At 48.1% G+C, this 19,112-nt stretch overlaps 1 protein-coding gene across 5 annotated transcripts in view; it reads right to left on the bottom strand.

Annotated features, from left to right (window-relative positions):
- Window positions 1–18,954, bottom strand: part of PLCD3 (phospholipase C delta 3) — a 29,110-nt gene extending 10,156 nt beyond the window's left edge. For all 5 annotated transcript variants that reach the window (XR_011975131.1, XM_072645968.1, XM_072645970.1 and 2 more), the window contains exons 1-8: window positions 18,701–18,954; window positions 9,181–9,342; window positions 8,604–8,832; window positions 6,764–6,893; window positions 2,637–2,865; window positions 2,036–2,237; window positions 1,487–1,631; window positions 35–187 (exon numbers count right to left, since the gene is read on the bottom strand). Coding sequence is in view for 4 of the 5 variants with exons in the window: in XM_072645968.1 (XP_072502069.1) it covers window positions 35–187; window positions 1,487–1,631; window positions 2,036–2,237; window positions 2,637–2,865; window positions 6,764–6,893; window positions 8,604–8,832; window positions 9,181–9,342; window positions 18,701–18,818 (1,368 nt within the window). In the remaining variant the exon portion in view is untranslated. The remainder of the gene's footprint in view (window positions 1–34; window positions 188–1,486; window positions 1,632–2,035; window positions 2,238–2,636; window positions 2,866–6,763; window positions 6,894–8,603; window positions 8,833–9,180; window positions 9,343–18,700) is intronic.
- Between the last annotated feature and the right edge of the window lie 158 nt (window positions 18,955–19,112).

Here is a 19,112-nt window from a genome sequence, read left to right as displayed (position 1 = left end):
CCCCCACTCCTTGCCAGTCTGGTAGGGGGCTCACCTCTGGAGAGGGCAGCTCCTCAGGGATTTTCCCATCCAGAGTTTCTGTCACCAGCATGTTCCCCAGGATGGTCCGTAGATAACGAGCCATGGTGGACTGCTGCTGTATCCCACAGTGATTCTCCAGGGACAAGATGACAGGGTATGGGGACAGCTGGTGGAGGGGAGCAGGGAGGCCCCCAGGATCAGGGTTCTGTTCCTCAGAACCCTCAGGCGGGGTCTCCTCCCCCCCACCCCAGGGCAAAGAGTGGGAAAAGTGGGCAGTCCAGATAGGTGGGGAGTCAGATACCACTTACTAACTACATAACCTCTAGCCCTAAATCTATGTTTGTTTGGCATTCAAGGCTCTTCACAACCTAGCCCAGGGGTGGGGCACCTGTGGCTTGGAGACCCAGCCCCTTCCAAACTTGCCAGTTTCTTAACCCATTACTCCCATTATTGAACTCTGTGGTATAGGTAAGAGTGGGCAAGACCTGAGCTTGAATTCCTCTTCAAACACTTACTAGCTGTGTGACCCTGGGCAAGTCAGCTAACCCTCTGTCTGCCTCAGCTTCCCATCTGTAAAATGAAGGAATTGAACTTGACCTCTGAGGTCCCTTCTAGTTCTCAATCTGTGTTTTTTTTAATGATATCAGTCTATTTACTCTTCCTCACACATGAGGCTACCTCTCTAGTTCCGATGTCTTTGCACTATCTCCCTTCCGTGCCTAAAATGCCCTTTGTCCTCACCTCTTAGAATCTCTGGCTTCCTTCAAGATTTAGCCTTCTGTTCAAGGAAGGCCTTTGGTGGTCATACGCTACCCCTCAAATGCTGGTGTCTTCCATGTGTATGTGTATATATATGTATATGTGTAGGGGTGTGTGTATGTATGTATATGAGTAGGTGTGTGTATCTGTGTGTGTGTGTGTGTGTGTATGTGTGTTGTCTCCCCCAATGTAAGTTCCTTGAGGGCAGGGACTGTTTCCTATTTCTTTGTAGTCTTAGCACTTAGCACAATGCCTGGCATACAGTAGGTGCTTAATAGATACTTGTAGATTGATTGATATAGAAGGTGCTTAATAATTGTTGATTGATGCTAATTCTACAAATCAAATAGCAGGACCCTCTGAACTCTTCTCCAAACCCCAAAACACAGGCTCATGAGGCTTTGGTGACCCTGGGTTGTCCACACAGCAGTCATGGCATGGATGAGGCTGAGGGGGAAGTCTTGGTATAATTGATGGATGTCATGGGACAAGGGGCAGAGGGGTGGAGGGAAGTGGTCTGAGAGCTCATAAGACAAAGGAGGCGAAGTTGATGGGGGGGTGACTGTGGAAGTCTGGAGGAAGGTGGAAGGATAAGGAAGGGCACAGTCAGGATTGGGATGAGACTGATGTCTCATCACACAAGATTCTGGGGCTAGGGACTGGGATGAGACAGGATGGAACGGGGCAGGGCAGGGCAGTGGCTCACCGAGAAGGCATGGTCCCGCACCACTTGGATGACATCCCGAAAGAGGATTTTAGAAGTGAACGTGTGCCCGTGATAAACGACAGGTTCTCCATCTGGCCCTTCCCAACAGTCCAGCTCCACACACCTACAACCCTGAGCAAATGCCCTGATAGGGGTCAAGGAAGAAGAGAGGGCCCGGTTCAGGACAGGGCAAGATAGAATCTGAGAGGTCATTGCATCCAATCTTCTGTTTTTCAGATTAGGAAACTGAGGCCCAGAGAGGCTAAATACCTTGCCCACAGTCAAACAGCTAATATTTGAGCCCAGGCCTTCTGATTCAAATCTAGCATTCTTTCCATTATACCATGAGGCAGACCTGAGACAAGGTCCCAGCAGCCTGGGATGGGAGCTGGAGAGCTAAGGATTCCAAGTTGACTCTGAGCATCTCTGGCTCACACATGACACCTACACACATCCATACTTTCTCTTGGCCTTCATGCTGTTACCCAAGGAAGGTTCCCTAGGGCCTAGGTATGAATTCCTCCGACTCTGGCATCCCATTAGTCATACCTGATATAGGCCTCTGTGCTGCTGGCACCACCAATTTGGGACTGGGTCAGGTAAGTATTGTGGGAAGATGAGATAAAGTAATGGGAGAGGGGCTGATTCATGTCTTGGTACACATCTTTGTGGGCTGGGTCCAGGACAGCGCCGTCAGGTGACAGTAGGTACATCATGAAACCATCCAGCATCATAAGGTCATGCTGTTTAGCTGCAGGCAGGAGGGCAGGAGGGAAGAGGAGTCAGCTCTGGTTGGAGAATAGGCAGGAAGGAAGAGAGTAGAGGTAACCTTCCCACACTCAGGCACTCAAAGCCCTTTGGACACATTCCCTTTTCCTTTTGGAGTATGACACACCCCTCCCTACCTAGGTCTCTACACCCCAGCCTTCTTCTCCTCTTACCCCCCCCCCACTCATTCCCCCAAACCTTCCTAACCTACCCTAGGTTTCTTATGACCTTTCATCCCCATCCCCACTCTCATGTCTAACCCCTTTCCTTACTCATTCCAAATTCACCCTTTCCCCCCATCCTTCACCCAACTTTCTCTTCTTGGTTCTTCCTTCCAGCACCAGCCCCACTAACCCTTGCCCGTCTTCTCCCACACATACACCTTTCTCATTAAGCTCATAGGTACGGATCAGGTGCTGAGCCTGGGCCATGGTGGCTCCCTCCTCTCCTTGGTCATGGAGAAACTCTAGCAGCTCAGCAGCGCTCAGGATTTGGTCTTCCCCAGAGTAGCGGTAAAAGATTTCCTCTAACTCGGGCCGTTTCAATAGCCGCCGGAGGAACTCCTCGATTTCAGCACCCTCAAGCTGCTCATTCCGAGAGCTGTCACACTCCTGGGGACATGGAGACATCTTACAGGAGGCAACCTGGGTTCTGTGTCCCCTTCCCTTCCCACCAGATGCCTATCAGGTCCCACACAAAACAAACAACTCCTAAGGATAATGACACCTGTATGATAACACTAGCTACCATATGGGGTCACTATGTTTTGGAAAATAATCACTAGAGGACAGCAGCGCCTATTTCTATAATACTTTCAGGGTGACAAATTCCTACCCACAACAGTGTGGGTAGGTGTGAACTGTTTTTTCAGATAAGCAAAGCTGAGGTCCAAAACTTGGCCCAGGATTAGACAGCTAGTAAGCATCAGAGCTGAGTCTCCAACCCAGGTCTTGAAAGGTGGTATTGTAAAGGAAAAAAACAACAACCTGGTGGCTTTGTAGCCACTTGAAATTCTTGTCGTGCTACTTAGGACCTGTGTCAAGTCATTTCCAGTCCTGGATTGGAATCAGTTTCCTGGTCTATAAAAGGAAGAACGACTCTCAGTTCTCCTCCCCGCCTCTGACAAATTATGACCTCATTACTATCTCTCCTAATATTATTATATGTTCTATATGGTACAAATGTCTTCTCCGAAGTACAGCCTGTCCTTTTCTATCAGAGACAACCATCTCATTTTATATCCTCCTAGGATGGAAATAAGACAGGGATTATCGACTGCTCCATTTGACAGATGAAAATACTGAGACCTAGGCTGGGGACCTGTGGCTTGCCAAGGGTCATATCATAATAATAGCTAGTTCTTTTTTTGTTTGTTTTTTTCATAGCACTTCAAAAGTCTGCAAAGTGTTTTGACAGAGAGAGGGTGTCCTAAAAATCTTAGTGCCATTTTTAGCTTTAATAGCTCAAAACAACACTACAACTTTTAGGATCCCTTGTATTTATCACAGTTGATCCTCATGACAATCCTGAGAGGAAGATGCTACTATTATTATTGCCACCTCCGGATCAGTAAACTGAGTCATAGAAAAGGTGAAGTAACCTCCTCCAAGGTCACACAGCTAGTAAGCATGGGAGGTTTGGAATGGGGTGGGGGTGGGGAGGGCAGCTTTCTTGGGTACATGGCTCTAGCCACTGAGCCTCCTGGCTACCTCATTTGCCTTCCACAGCTAGTGAATGGTAGAAGCTCGAATCCCGTCCCCATGTACTGTGCCAAAGCCAACAAAGCAAGCAAGCTGAGGGGACATGGGGACAGGAATGGGCAGCTAGGTGGTGCAGTGGATAGAGGACCATGCCTGGAATTAGGAAGCCCTAAATTCAAATCTGGCCTCAGACATTAAACTAGCTGTGTGACCCTGGCCAAGTCATTTAGCCCTGTTTTTTGCCTCAGGTTCATCATCTGGAAAATGAGCTAAAGAAGAAAATGGCAAATCACTCCAGGATCTTTGCCAAGAAAATCTTGGAGATTTTGAAGATGACTATTTTGTACCCCCCAGGGTTGTTGTGAAGGTCAAATGAGGTATTTGTAAAGCGCTTAAAGTGCTTTATAAATGACATTACAATCCACAGTTTTTGTGTTATCAATATTATAATAGGCAGCCAGATGGTGTCCTGAGAGAGTGCTGGACCTAGACTGAAGTTCAGATTTGATCTCTAAGCATTTCCTGGCTGTATGACCCTGGGCAAGTCACCTAACCTCTGTCTCCTTCAGTTTCCTCATGTATAAAATGGGGATATAATAGTACCTACTACCTCCCTGGATTGTGAGGAGGAAAAAATGCAAAAATATTTGCAAAGGTCTTTACAAACCTTAAAAAATATTCTATAAATTCTAGCTATTATTATTACTATTACCTATTGTTTTACAGATGAAGAAATGGAGGTTGAATGACTTACCCAGGGTCATGGGGGTGGGGGTGGGGAGAAGGGATTTTAAACCCAGACTTTCTCCATGTCCAACAGTCTATGCACCACACTAGAATTCTTAATCCTTTTGTAGGTTAGAGACTCCTCTGATAATCTGGTGAAGCCAATAGATCACCCCTTCTCAAAATAAAATCCATTGAATTACAAAGGATACCAATTATATTGAAATATTTTTTAAAAAACTAATTCATGGAGGGGAGGGTAGATAGCTAGTTGGCCCAGTGGATACAGCACCGGCTCTGGAGTCAGGAGGATCCAAGTTCCAATCTGTTATTAGCTGTATAACCCTGGGCAAGTCACTTAACCCCAATTGCCTCTTAAAATAATAATAAAAAAAGTTCACAGACTTTTCAGGTTAAATGTTCCTCTATTATAGCATGAGCTCACAGGCCCACGTACCATGTCTGCACAGCGTGTGTTGTGTTTACTTGTATGAGCCCAAATGATGGAGGAGTGTAGTGTGTGCTCATACAAACATTATAAATATGGTACCTGTGCTGAGCTAACCAAACCAAAAATGGGGAAGGTTATCTGGGCTGGACTCTTCCTTCCCTCCCCACTTCTGTCCCTTGGGTCCCTTATCCACTTTGGGTTAGAGATCTAGGAGGAGAGCAGCAGAGGGGAAAAGAGAACTCTAAATTTGAGCCTCCTGATCCCAGAGGGGCAGATGATGAAGCATGCTGCCCACCTCCTGAGAGGGAATGCTATGCAATAAGACATAATTCTTTTTGGACCAGGCCAATATAGGAATTTATTTTGTTGGACTGTGAATATTTAACACAAAGGTGGTTTTTTCTTTTGTTTTTTTCAGTGGGGAATAGAAGGTGTTAAGGAGAGAAAATTGATTTTTATTCATTTAGAAAATTAATTTTTAAAAATGTAGACACATAAAGCAAAAAATTAATAAATAAATAAGTTTGAGCCTCTGGGTTCTCCAGCTTCCTCTGCTTTCTTGTAGTATAAAAGGCCAGGACCTCTAAATTGCCCTTATGTCCCCACCCTGGCCTGACTTAACCTGATAGTTAAGGTAACGAGTCCCAGATGTTGCTAACTCCAGAAAGAAGAGCTAATCCTCTCAGTAACAGCCGAGCTTAAGAGGCTGGGGAGGAATGTGGTAGGGATGAGTCAGGCAGTTCTCCAGAAAAAAGGGTAGGGGTAGATAAAGTGTTTGACTGGGAGATAGGAATACTGGGTACTAGTCCCAGTTATGACATTTCCTAATCCTGGATGAGTGCCTCAGTTTCCCCTCCTGTAACATGAGGGAGGTTAGACTCTAAGGTCCTTTCCAGCTTTGAATGTCATTCTATTGAGCTAATCAGGAAGAAGGTAAGGACAGTTCTCTGAATAGGCTGCTCTGTAGTATCAGGAATTCATCTCCTAAAAGCATAGACTGAGGGTGGCTGGATGGCACAGTGGATAGAGCACCAGCCCTGGAGTCAGGAGGACCTGAGTTCAAATGTGACCTCAAACATTTATTATCTGTATGACCCTGGGCAAGTCACTTAACCCTATTGTCTAATTAATAATAAAAATAATAGAGACTATGGTCTGACCTTCAAAATCTCATCTGATCTCAGAAACTACGTAGAGTTGGGTCTGCTTAATACTTGGATAGGAGAAAAGAAGTCTAAATCTGGAATCAGAAGACTGTCAGCATCTGAATCCTGGCTCTGCTGTGTACTAACTCTGTGACCTTGGACACATCACTTAACTTTTCTGTGCCTCAGTTTCCTCATATGTAAAATGAGGATGGCCTCTGAGGTCTCTTCCAGCTTTAAACCTATAAGCCTCATGATTATGACTGGAGTAGGTAGAATGAGAACTGAAGAGCATGAAGAGGCACGGATACGATTAGAGATTGAGTATTTCAGTTAGGATCAGTTTAGGGAATGGGAGATAAGAAGGAAAGTCACAAAACAGAGGAAGCCAGAGAATGAAGAAGAAAGAAGAGGGAGGGTCCCAGGAAAAGGGATGAAGAAAAGCAGACTGGGAAGTGGGGGGAGGGGCTAGGTGAGAAGGGGGTACCTTGAATAGTTGATGGGCATACATGTCATCCATGGTCACATTCACCATCTGAAGCAGGTGTTTGATTTCCTTGAAACTCATCTTGCTGTCGTGGTCTGAATCTGCCTGGTGTAGGTAGCCGTGGATCCAAGTAAGAAAGTTCAGGAAGCCACATACTGAGTGGACCTGCACCCCTGCCCCACCACCTTCCCTCTGGCATGCACTCTCCCTCCCTCTGCCCAGGGCTTCCTGCGTGACCTGCTCTCTGAATCTCTATGCTGGGTGTGTGCCCCACCTTCTCTGCCCTGAAGCCCCCCCCGGTTTCTGTCATCCCATCCTGCTGGGGCTTTCCAAATCTGCCCTCTTTCAGCTGCTCACAAAAGATGCTCCATCTCCAGACTTTGAAGTCCCCAGGCTTTCCTCACCTCTGTCCCTTAGAACCCCCAGTTTCCTTTAAATAGAAGCTCAGGTACCAACTGTAAAAGAGGCATTTCCTGATTCCACCTCTCCCCACCCCAGCTGCTAGGGCCTCCCCTCCCAAAAATGACCTTGTGTTAATTTTGCATACATTGTGTTCATACTTAAATACCCACAAGTCATACCTGTCAATAGAATCTAACTTCCTTGAGAGCAGACACTGTTCTGGTCTCTGTATTCTTAGCACTTAGCATGGTGCTGGGCACATTTTATGTACTTAAGAAATGACTGACAGATGGATTGGTGGGTTGATCCTGCCTTCCCCATCAGCCAGAGCCTGACTAAGAGCAGAGACCAAGCCTACCCCCAAGAGACTGGGAGCTTCTGGAGTATAGGCACTGAGCCTCCTCCATCACAATGCAGGCAACCATTATCAGACTAGGGGCGAACCCTTCACAATCTGACCCCTTCCCACCCTTCTGGTCTTCTTACATTTTACTCCTTTCTCCTTACTCTACAACAGAGCTACTCGGGCCCAAGTGCTGTTTCTCCCACAGGGTGCTCCATTTCCTGACCCTTCCCCCACCCTGGTCCCACCCCTTTTCACTGCCCATCATCCAAGCCTGGAATGCTGTCTTTTCTCTTCTTCCCCTCAAATCGTTCCAGGTCTCCCAGGAAACTCAACTCAAAGGCCTTTCCACATCCCTCGATCCCTTCCTCCTCCACATCTCCCACCCCCCAAACCCTATATCCAGCCTCTACTCCGAGATTTTATCTTCTATCAAATTGGTCTAAGTGTAGTATGCCCATAGGTATTTGCACATGGTCTTCTCTATTAGAATATAAACTGGAGAAGAGCAGAGAATGGGATTTTGTTTGTTTTTTGCTTTTCTTTGTATCCCCAGGGCCAGGGGTGGGGAAACTTAGACCTGGAGGTCACAAGTGGCCCTCTCTAGGTCCTCAAGTGCGGCCCTTGGACTGAATCCAAACTTCACAGAAATGCCTGGGGCTTAGCACAAGCACCATAATGTTTGTTGCCTGCCTGCCTGAGGGAAGGAACTACGTCCCCCGCTCGGGTTCTGTATCCCCAGGGCTCAGCACAAAGCCTAGCACACCCTACTTAGTTTCTGAGGTCTGAGGAGGTTAGGCAAGCGACCCTTGAGCCTTTTCTTACATTCTCTTCCCTATGGGCTACCTTCCTCAGTCTAGGGTTTGTTTGGGTTTTGTTCTGGGGGAGGAGGTTTGAGGCAATCGGGGTTAAGTGACTTGATCAGGATCATTACAGACTGACTTCATGTCTGGGGCCAAGGCGTCTTCCTCATTGTGAACCCCGCCCCCCCATCCCCCAGGCCTGGCCAGAGTCTAGGTCCTGAGGCCTGGGGACCGAAGGCCCTGAAGGCTGTCCCGGGGATCCCGCTTCAGCCCCAGCCCCGGGAAAGGATATTGGTCCAGCTTTTCTCTCTGGCTCATGGCGTTGAGCCGAGCGCGGAGCTTGGCCAGGCCCCGCACCCAGCGCTGCGCCTCCTCCTCGGTGGGCGCCGCCAGGTCCAGGTTCTTGCGCCTGCCCTTGAACGTGATGGTGAGGCAGCAGCTGGAGGGGAAGGCGCCCCCGAAGCGCCGCAGCCCCTCGGACTGATGTCCGTGGCGCACGGCCTCGATGTGCTGCAAGGAGACTGCACAGGGACAGGGGCGAGATGGGGATGGAAGGGCGGGGTGTCGAAGAGTTACCGGATCAGCTTTAAACAGAGCTGGAGGGGACTGAGACCTCCGAGAGCCTCCCTCACCCTCAACCCAGAGCAAGTCGGTGGTAGAGCTGGGGCGCCAACCCGGGGTCTTCTGACTCTCTAACCCCTGCCTCAACTACAGGCAGAAAACCCACAGCGGCTGCGGGGTGGAGGGGTGGCACAAAGGCTCCACTGAGCACCACGGACAGCCCCAAGCTAAGGCCTTGTGAGAGAGGATAGTGAACACCCCCTCTCCGGGGAGGGGAGAGCCAACATTGAGAGTATGGGGTCACTCACACACATGATGAGACTTAGGGTGTCGGAAGCGGCGCTGGAACCACACAGTCATACAGTCTTCCTGCAGCCGGTAGAACCGAACCTTCTGCCACTTTAGCGACCTGATCTTGAAGAACTGAGAGCCCTTCAGCATAGCCAGCACATCCTCATCTTCGTTCAGATCTGAGACAAACAGAATAAATGTTGTTGAGTCGGCTCAGAGTGTCCAACCCCATTTGGGGTTTTCTTGGCAAAGACACTGGAGTGGTTTGTCACTTCCTCCTCCAGCCCATTTTACAGATTAGGATACTGAGACAAACAGGATACTGTGCCCAGGGTCACACAGCTAATAAGTGTCTGAGGCTGCATTTGAACTCAGGTCTTCTTGACTCCAGGGGTCAGTGCTCTATCCTCAGTCTGTGCCATTAGTGGAGGGACTCTGATGCTCGAGAGCAGCCTACTCAGGGGACTGTCTCTACCTTCCTGATTAATTCAATAGAACAGACATTCATAGCTGGAAAGGACCTTAGAGTCCAACCTCCCCCATGTTATTCACTGCACCACCTAGCTACCCAGTGAGAATAATTAGGGAGACCATTCCTGTAAGACCATATAATATACCCCTTCCTTGATATCGAGACCCACATCTACTGGTACTGAGCCCTTCATCCCTATCCCTGGGCCCCCTTCCTCAACACTAAGCCCTCCCATCTCTGCTACTGACTCCTCCATCCCTACTCTGATGCCCCCCTCCTCAATACAAATCTCTTCCATTTGTTTTCTCCATCTCTGATACTGAATATCCCTGTCCTGGAAAGAACACTGTGGACTTGAAGCTAGAGGAACTGCGTTCCTATCATAGCTCTATAGTACAATGTGTCCTTGACAAGTCACTTGACCCTATTTGACTCAGTTTCCTCATCTGTAAAAAAAGATGGATTTGCATTAAACCATCATCCTATGATGATCCTCAGCTTTGGGTCCTTTCAGCACTGAGTCTCCAACTCAGATACTTTCTGGTATCCCCTTACACACACACACACATATACACACACACACACACACTCACAAACACATTCATATACACCCTCTGATGCTCAGGATTGTACTTGGAGCAGTGAACAAAAGGAAGTCTCAATTGTTCCTCCCTAATACACTCCTAAATACATTTCCAAGTCCTCAGTCTTCAGATTTAACTTGTGTTTTAAGCCATACTTGCTGCATACTCAGTGTGGCCCTCTCAGAGGCATTTGTTTGGAAGCACTGAATAAACTTATAAGCAGGGAGGGACAGGTTATCTCTCACTGGAGCCTGGTCAATGTTTGTCCTTCAGGGAGGAGAAGAAGCTGAACCTTTGAAAGTACCTGTTCAGCAACATCCAGAGACCAAGGCCTGTTTCCACCTTCCACCTGAATTCTCATCCTTGATCCCCTTGTCTCCAGCCCTCAACAATTTCTAGGGTAAAGGCTTCTGCTCAATACTTGGCACACCCTGGGCATCCCATAAACAGCTCTCAACAGTCCTTCTTCTGGCTCAAAACCTGGATGATCAGGAAGTTCTTCTTCCTATCTAACCTAAATCTCTCTTGCTGCAACCTAAGCCCCACTCCTCACATTCTCTGCTGCCCTGTCCAATTGGGAAGGAGAAGAGGGGTGCAAATGACAGCTCAGGCTCTCCTGGCTCTAGATAAGCAGGCTAGAACAGCAAGCTAGGAGCCACGGACTCCTGGGCACAGGTCCAGCTTGACTGCTACCATGGTGGGAAAGGATGGGTGGGGCTGATCTCTGGGTGACCTGTTCTGTTTTTGGAAATAGCTGATATCTGGCCTCTCACTTACCCTGGGCCTCTCCCTTTCCTAGTTCTTTCTTTACCTCTTAAATTGAGATTCCCTAACACCAACTTCCTGCCTATATCTCCTCCCCAATCCAGACCAGCAAGTCCTGTCTTCATCCAAATCCCAGTCTGGGAATCAGAGGAAGATAGTGGTTGCTTCTCCTCCTTTAGTGCTCACATTACTCCTGTCCCCACATTAACCCCATCCCACATCTGTTCTTGGGAACTAATGAGGATGGACATCTTCCTTTAGGTATGTGGGTCCATCCCAGGCTAGAGAAAAACACGTGTGTGCAGGCTCTTATGGGGTCAGAGAAGAGTGGACAATGCCAGGTTCTTAGCTAGGGAGCAAGATGTGCCATTCACTAATTCTTAGGGTCTCCAACATTTACTTCTCTGTTCCCTTCTCCATCTAACCGATCTTTCCATGATACCTTCTTTTGGGGAAGGGTTGTGACTTGAGAAGGGGAGAGGAGAATCAAAGGAGGTACCCATTACAAATTCCTTTTTTTTCCCCCTGCTCACCTCATAAATATTATGAGCCCATGGAAGTAACGTCTCTGCTGAAATCCAGACATGGCCCATCTGTTACTTAACCTGGGCTAGGATCACAGACTGAGTTCCCAAACACACCTTTTTTTTTTTTTTTTAAATTTTGGGAGGCAATCGGGATTAAGTGACTTGTCCTGGGTCACACATCTAGTAGTGTCTGAAGCCAGGTTTGAACTCAGGTTCTCCTGACTCCAGGAATGGTGTTCTAACTACTATGTCACCCACCTAGCTGCCCCCAGAAGGCACTTTAGGAAGCCACCAAGACATAAGATCATAGAGCTAGAGCAAGTCTAATTGGTCCAAATCCCTCCTTTTACAGAAAAGGAAACTGAGGCACTAAGAGGCTAAGGGACTTGCCCAAGGTCTCAAAGGTAATAGGTATCAGAGGTAGGATTAGAATCAAGGTCCTCAACTCAGTTTGCTCATCTGTAAAATGTACAACTTATTGAAGCAGGTAGCTGCTGTGAGACTCAGAGGATGATGGATGGTAAACACTTGGTGAACAATACTTTTCTCCCTCTTAAATATGAGTTATTATTTTGGCACTGGACTGAATTCAGAGAGCCCACTCCCACCACTTTCCTGGTTAACAGAGAGCTGGGAGCCATGGACTAACCCTTGTTCCTATGACAACCAACAACCAATCCTGCCTCAGAGTTACAGCTGTGGAGTCCAGCCCTCTCTTCTTCTCCTATTTCCCTGCCCCCCCACACATTGGAAGCAAATGACTAATACCGGAAATGGAGGTGAGTCATTCATTCCCCGGAGCTGGTTTACCCAAACTCTTTCTGCAAACATCCTAATGGACGGTGGTGTTGCCCCAAACCCAGACAATTCTGCTGGCTTCCCAGAGATGGGGCACTACTTTCACTAAGCAGTCACACATACACACAGCCCTGACGAAATCTTCTGGGGTTAAAGGAATTTCCCACCAGGACCTCTGGACACCAGAGTGGCCCACTGAGAGAAGGGTATGTCATTCAGATTCATCAGTCCCAGATGTTCCCACATGACCTCTAGAACACACACACATCACCTGCCCCCAGGCATTGGCCTGGGACCCCTCCCTGCCCTTTGGAGAAGGAGCAAAGTAGGACACAACAATGGACAGAATGAGAGGTCTAGTTTGGGTGTCTGGAGTTTGTATGCCTCAGTTTACAAGTCTGGGAAACGAGCAGACTCACCTATCTCCCCCCACCCCCAGGAAGAGTGAGAGATCAGCAGAGAATGAGGATAGTTGTTGGTATGAGGCTTCAGGCTGTCACCAGCCAAATGTAATGTTAGTGTCACCAGCACCTGATGCTTCATCTTCTTCCTCATTCCTGTACTGGGCTTGACCCAAACAGGTGCAAGAGCCTTCAGTTTGTACCAGTCTTCTCAGTAATATGGGGTTAATAACAGCTCCTTCAAAGGGTGATAAGGAGCAAGTGAAGCAACATACTTAAAGCACTTGGTCAACCTTGAAGCACTAGGAAAAAAGCGCTTTTATTATTATCATTCTCCGGATCAAACCTTTCAGTCTCAGTGGCACCATCTCCCAGTGACCACTTCTCCCTCTATCCCAGGTAACTACTGGAAGAGCCAGCTGTGCCCACGCTCTCTTGATCAATGATGTGTCTGGAGAGGAAGCTGAAAGAGGAGGAGGGCAAGTGTGGAGAGAAGGGAGAGAGATAAGGGACAGATGAGAGGAAGAAGGGGGGAAGAAGAAAAAGGGAGAAGGGAAAGGGTTAGGGGGAGAGGAGGAGAAAGAGTCTCTAAGAAAAAGGTAGTCAATAAAGATGTCAGACCCTATTCTCTTTCTCTTGTCATACCCATACAAAGGCATCAGAAGACTGTGAGGGAAGAGAGAAGGGAGGAGGGAAGGAGAAATAGGAGGAGGAACCCCACAGGTAGCAGCGAAGATGTCAGATCCTGCTGTCCTCCTCTTGCCCTGCTCACTAGAAGACCCCGAAACATTTTTTCACATAGTCCTTCCTCCATGGACTCTGGTTTACAAGGAAGGAAACCAAGGCAGAGCATTGGTAGAGTTAGCCATAGCTACCCAGTTGGGGACAGGGAACTAGGTGTCTGAGCACCACCCCCCAGATTTATGGATCCCTCCTCTGATTTTATCCCATCGCCCAGGATGGGCAGCTTCTTTCACTGTTCACCCTTCTCAGTTGAAAGGGAATGGATGGAGAAGGAGAGATAGGAAGGATGGCTGTCCCTGTCCTTCCTCACAGGAGCCCCCATTGAAGTTATTTTTAGCTCCTGTCAGCACCCAGGTCCAGGCCCCTTCCACAAACCAGGCCCAGAGAGGGTGGGAATGTGTTATGGCCTCTATGCTCTCTCTGTCTTCCACTGACCTCTTAAAAAGAGAAAATGTCCAGCAGTTGGGGACCTTGGAGGTGGGGAACCTGCTTTCTCCATTCTGCCCCAAGGCATGGTTTTGGTCCCTTTGTAGGAGGTTCTAGGTACCGGCTGGAGGAGAGATCCAGTTGGGGCCCTCCTAAGCAAAGCAGGGGACAGTTATGTGTGTGGAGAGAAGGGCATGTGTGTGGGGCATTCCGTGCGCATGTAGAGAGATGTGTGCCTGTTCAGGAGAGCTTGGAGGGGATTTGTGAGTTGCCAGCAGGAATGTCAGACATGCAGAAAATCAAACCACATGCCAAGGCTATGGGTGAGAGGGGAGCAGGGGCATTTCCTGATGATACAAGGCAGGATAAAACACTGAGTAGGGAGGACGCCCTTTCCAGGCCCCAGGGTCTACATGTTTCCCCATCCCAATCTGTTAAGAAAAAGCCAGTTCCTGATCACATTACTGGAGTCCCCTCATGCTCCTGTGGTCCAATATTTGCCACTCTCCACTGGGATTCTTGATCAACAACTCCCCCAGCTAGATTCCCTCTGGTAGCCCCACCCTGACTGGCATTGGTGCCAAGTACAAAGAACTCTAGAGCAATCCATTCAAAAGGATAACAAAGACAGGAAAGAAAACTTAAGGAAAGAGCTTCTACTTTCCTTGAACCTATCAAAGAAGGTGAAGGTGGGTGTGCCTAGGATGGCACTGCCCACCCATGGGAGAGCCTTGAGAGCTCTGAGGAAGGGTCCAGCTTCAGTAGGGTTAATGGGGACATGAAGTCACAGGAATGGAAGTCAGTCCTCATGAAAGCTATAGAGGAACTAAGACCAGGAGAGGGGAGGCCACACGGATACTTCCAACTTGCCTTGGAGGTGGCAGCAAGATACCCTTCTACCCCTTACCAACCTAGATGCTGAGTCCTGCTGTGAACCTCCCCCATCCCCAAGTTTCCTTGGCTTATGGGCCTTCTCTAGCCTTCATTCCACAGGATTCACGAGAGAGAAACAATCTAGGGACAGGAAGAAGGGACACTACCCAGCCCTGAAGACTCACCTTTGAAGAGAGGGCTCAAGAACATGTAGGCTAGGTCCCTACCCAGGGAGAGGATTCAGCTGCTGCCTGGGCTGTGGGTCAGTCCTGTGACTAGTACAGCCAGGGTTTCTGTCCTCTCAGCAACTGCAGAACAATGGTCAAGGGATTAGGGAATCACAGGGTAAAGTAGGGGGTGGGTTTTTCATCAGAAGCCTGGGAGGGAGATAGTAGATTAGGAGAGGATTGATGAAAGGTCAACTAGTCCAAGTCTCTCAATTCATAGAAGAGGAAACTGAGGCACAATGAGGTTAAGGAAGAATAATAGCAGGAATTTACATAGCACCTGCTCCACCACTGTGCTAAATGCTTTGTAATTATTACCTCATTTAATCCTCACAACAGCCCTAGGAAGTATTTACCCATTTTAGAGATGAGGAAACTGAGCCAGACAAGTTAAATGATATACCCAGTCACACAGTTAGAGGCAGGATTTGAACTGAAATATTTCTAACTCCAGAATACCCTATCTACCGTGACAGCTGCCTCTAAGTGATTTAGCCAAGGGTACTCTGGGAGTAAAGAGTTAGAATCCAAATGTAGTCTTCACACTCCAAACCCAAGGCTCTTTCCCATTCTCTCATGATGTTTCTTCCAAGGGCCTGGTGTCTCCCATTCATCTTTTCAGAGAGAATCTGGAGAGGATATTTGGGGGGGGGGAGCAGAAAAGGAAGGAGGAACATTTGGCATAACCCAGGCTTCGCCCCTTCTGGGGACCCTGACTGTAGAGGTGTCCAGAAGTAGGAGTCCTTCACCCTTGGACAAATGTCCAGGAGTCCTGCCTGGTCCTGCCAAACAACTCTCCTTCCTGTTCAATCAGACTGAGATTCAAAGTGGGGTTCAGAAGTAAGAGGCTGGCAGTCAGGATGCCTGGCTCCATCACTGAGTTGCTCCCCAGCTGTGAGACATGGCTCCCTCCCCTTCCCTACAAATTTGGGTTCTCCTTTTATACTCTAATCTCTCCTTCCCTTGCCCTCTCCCTCACCCTGTCCCGCTCAGAAAAGCATCCTCTAATTTCCTGCCTGTATCTGAAATAAAATCTCCCTAGCTTCACAGAAAGAATCCATAGCTTGGGGACATATGCTCTGGGTGTAGGAAAAAGGCTAGCGAGTATAAATGTACAAGAAAGGCTGGAGGGGCTCAAATCTCAGAGGTCCTGAAGGTCATTTTCATGCCTCACGGGACTAAACCTGAGGAGAGTCCTCTGGATTCTCAGCTCTACACCTAGGACTCATCTCTTAATCTTTACAATAATCCTTGGTTTATAAGTGCAATCATTATTTCTGTTTTATAGATAAGGAAACTGAGGCACAGAGAGGCTTAGAAATGTACAGTCACCCATCTAGTAAGTGGACCCATCAGGAGTTGAACTCAGCTGTTCTTGATTTCAAGCCCAGCTCTCTCTCCATTACAACAGTGAAGACTGTTGATTTTCAAGCGTTTTCATATTCATAATCTTCCCTGGAATATCACCTCAGCGGGATAGAGAGAGGGAGAGAGCTGGGGACTTCAGTCTGTGACTAGTCAATAGAACTGCGGAACCTGCTGGCTTCTCATACATGCATTGTGGGAAGAGATCACACAAACATGAAAAGGGACACATGGAGACTAGGAAGGAATCTGAATACTCAAGTAATTAGAGCTGACCTTCTGTAATTAAAAGTGTCCTAAAGTGGACTAGGCTGCCCCAGGAGGTAGGAGCTTCCCCGTCACTGAAGTGGAGGATGACTTTCCCTGGGGATAGTGCAGAGGCAGGATCCTCTGACCTCAGATTCAGCATTCTTTCCCCTACATAATTGTACATTTCCCCTTTTTGCACATAGATGGTGGGGGTAGGTGTGTCTTAAAATGTGTATCTCTATGCATGAGGCAGTATTCCAGGTTGGCAGAAGGCAACCCATCTGTTTAAAAAATACATACACATATACATTTTATGTATGGACTTATATCTACATATATGTACACATACGTGTGTATGTGATAGTTGTATATTCCCAGGTCAGCCCACACAAGTCTATTCAGACTATAATAATGTAGCTAAAGTAATCCTGTTAGATCATAGAAACTGTAAGATGTTTTATTAGAAGGAAATCTTATCTTTAAGACTTTATCAAGTAATTCAGTATATCTCATTTTGGGGAGGCGGAAACTGAATTCCAGAGGGAGGAAGTAACTTGCCCAGTATTACACATTAATGGTAAAGCCCAGGCAACATCCCCTCGCTGCCCCTCCAATCCTAACTCTATTCCTTTATCCAGACCCTTGGTTCTCTACTGACCCATTGAGAGGTTAAATGATTCACCCAAGATCTCACAGTCAGTACGCTAGAGGTAGAATTTGAACTCAAATCATCCTAGCCTCAAGGCCAGCTTCCTGTCCAGATCACCAGGCTGCCTCTGTGTTGGCATGGCTCTATTAATGTCCACTCCTACGGTACCAATTACTGTTATTATAATTATTACTATTAGTTCTAATACTTACTAGCATCTTGTACATAATTCATGGCATTTAACAAATTAGACTAAAAGGATGTTGCTTGGGGTACGGAGTATTACCATCACCACTCTAATTATTAAATGTTCCAACGGATTCTTGAGTTCCTGCACAACTGGTCTCTCTCAAATCCCCTGCTCTTCCTCCTTCCATAGATCCACATCCACCTAACATCTAGAATTAAGACACTTTTCATGGCCAGCCAAAAGGATCAAATCACTTTAGCACAGTGACACATAATAGGCACCTAATAAAAACTTGTTTGCTTCTCTTCACCAGGTGGGAGGCATCTGATTTGATAGAATAGTGTCCCATCTTAGGAGGTGAAGTGACTTCTTCACAGTCACTCCTCAGGGCAGCAGGTAAGGTCAACATTTAAAGGCAAGTCCCCAGAATCTATAAACCTGTTCTCTTTACACTCTTAATCCTCAACCTACCTCCCAATCTCTGAGACTGGGCAAATCTCAACTTATCTGGACACCTCTTTTGGGGAGGATTGGACCAGAGGACTCTAAGGTTCCTCCAGGTTCCAAATCTATGACTTCCTGGTTTTTACTATTCAGGGTATAGATTCCTTCCCTACATCAATCAATAAACATTTATTAAGCGCCTACTATGTTGTCAGGCACTGTACTAAGCGCTGGGGATACAAAAAGAGACAAAAACCAGTTCCTGACCTCGACCAGCTCACACTCTAATGCGATACATTCATTATATGATATAATAACACATTATGGGTTAAGTAGGCACTTGTGAGTTGGTACAGCAACCTGACAACCGTTTAGAACTCTTGTTTCCAGGGGGGAAGGCTTTGCCCCTCTACCAGACCCCTCTCCTTGCAAACAAACTTTTTAACACTTGTATGTCAGTTCCTGGAGTCCGAGAGCAGGGAGACGGTGCACTAGGCAGGGAGAGGACGAGGTCTGTTTGAAGCCTTGGCCCTTCCAGACGGAGTCCCACCTCCTCAGCCCCTGCAGTCCCCCACCTCCAGTTTGTTTTCACAGCCTACCACTTTTCCGATGGCTCCCCTAGTAGGGAGAAGAGCATCGGATTTCTCGTCCCGTTCCAGGACTGCCCGGAGTTCCCGGCGGAGTGGCGCGGACACCAGCCCGTCCTCAAGCTCTAGACCCGACGGCGCAGCCCAGACCCCTTCCCCTTCGCGGGGCGCCCCATCTTGGCCCCACCAAATCAACCGAGGAGCCTTCGGGCCCCAACGCGACCCCCGTCACTAACCCATCTTCTTGAGAGCTCTCAGCGCGGCCCCTTCCTGGCTCCCGCCGTCCGAGACCAGGATCCGGAACGCAGGCTCCAGCTCCCCGCCGCTCCGTCTCTTCCACCAGGGGCACGACATGGTCCGAGACAGAGGCTGGTCTGGGGACACAGTAGCGGGGCGCAGGGACGAAGAGACGTCTGGGGCCCAGCCAGGGCTCTGGCTCCCAGGTTCCAAAGTGAGAAACTCGGAGCCGGACAAGGAGGTGGAGTGAGCTAGAGAGGAGGGTGGGAAGAGAAGGAAAGGGGAGGGAGGCCAGGACCAGGGGGGCGGGATCTCCCGCTTTCTGAGGTCTCAGCCATTGAGGCAGAGCGGTGTGACCCCCACCCCCACCCCATTGTGATTTTGTGGTGCTTCATCTTATCCACACTCTAC

The sequence above is a fragment of the Notamacropus eugenii genome, chromosome 2 (genome assembly GCF_028372415.1).
Source record: "Notamacropus eugenii isolate mMacEug1 chromosome 2, mMacEug1.pri_v2, whole genome shotgun sequence".
NCBI lineage: Eukaryota > Metazoa > Chordata > Mammalia > Diprotodontia > Macropodidae > Notamacropus > Notamacropus eugenii.
This window is presented reverse-complemented; position numbering and strand designations above follow the sequence as displayed.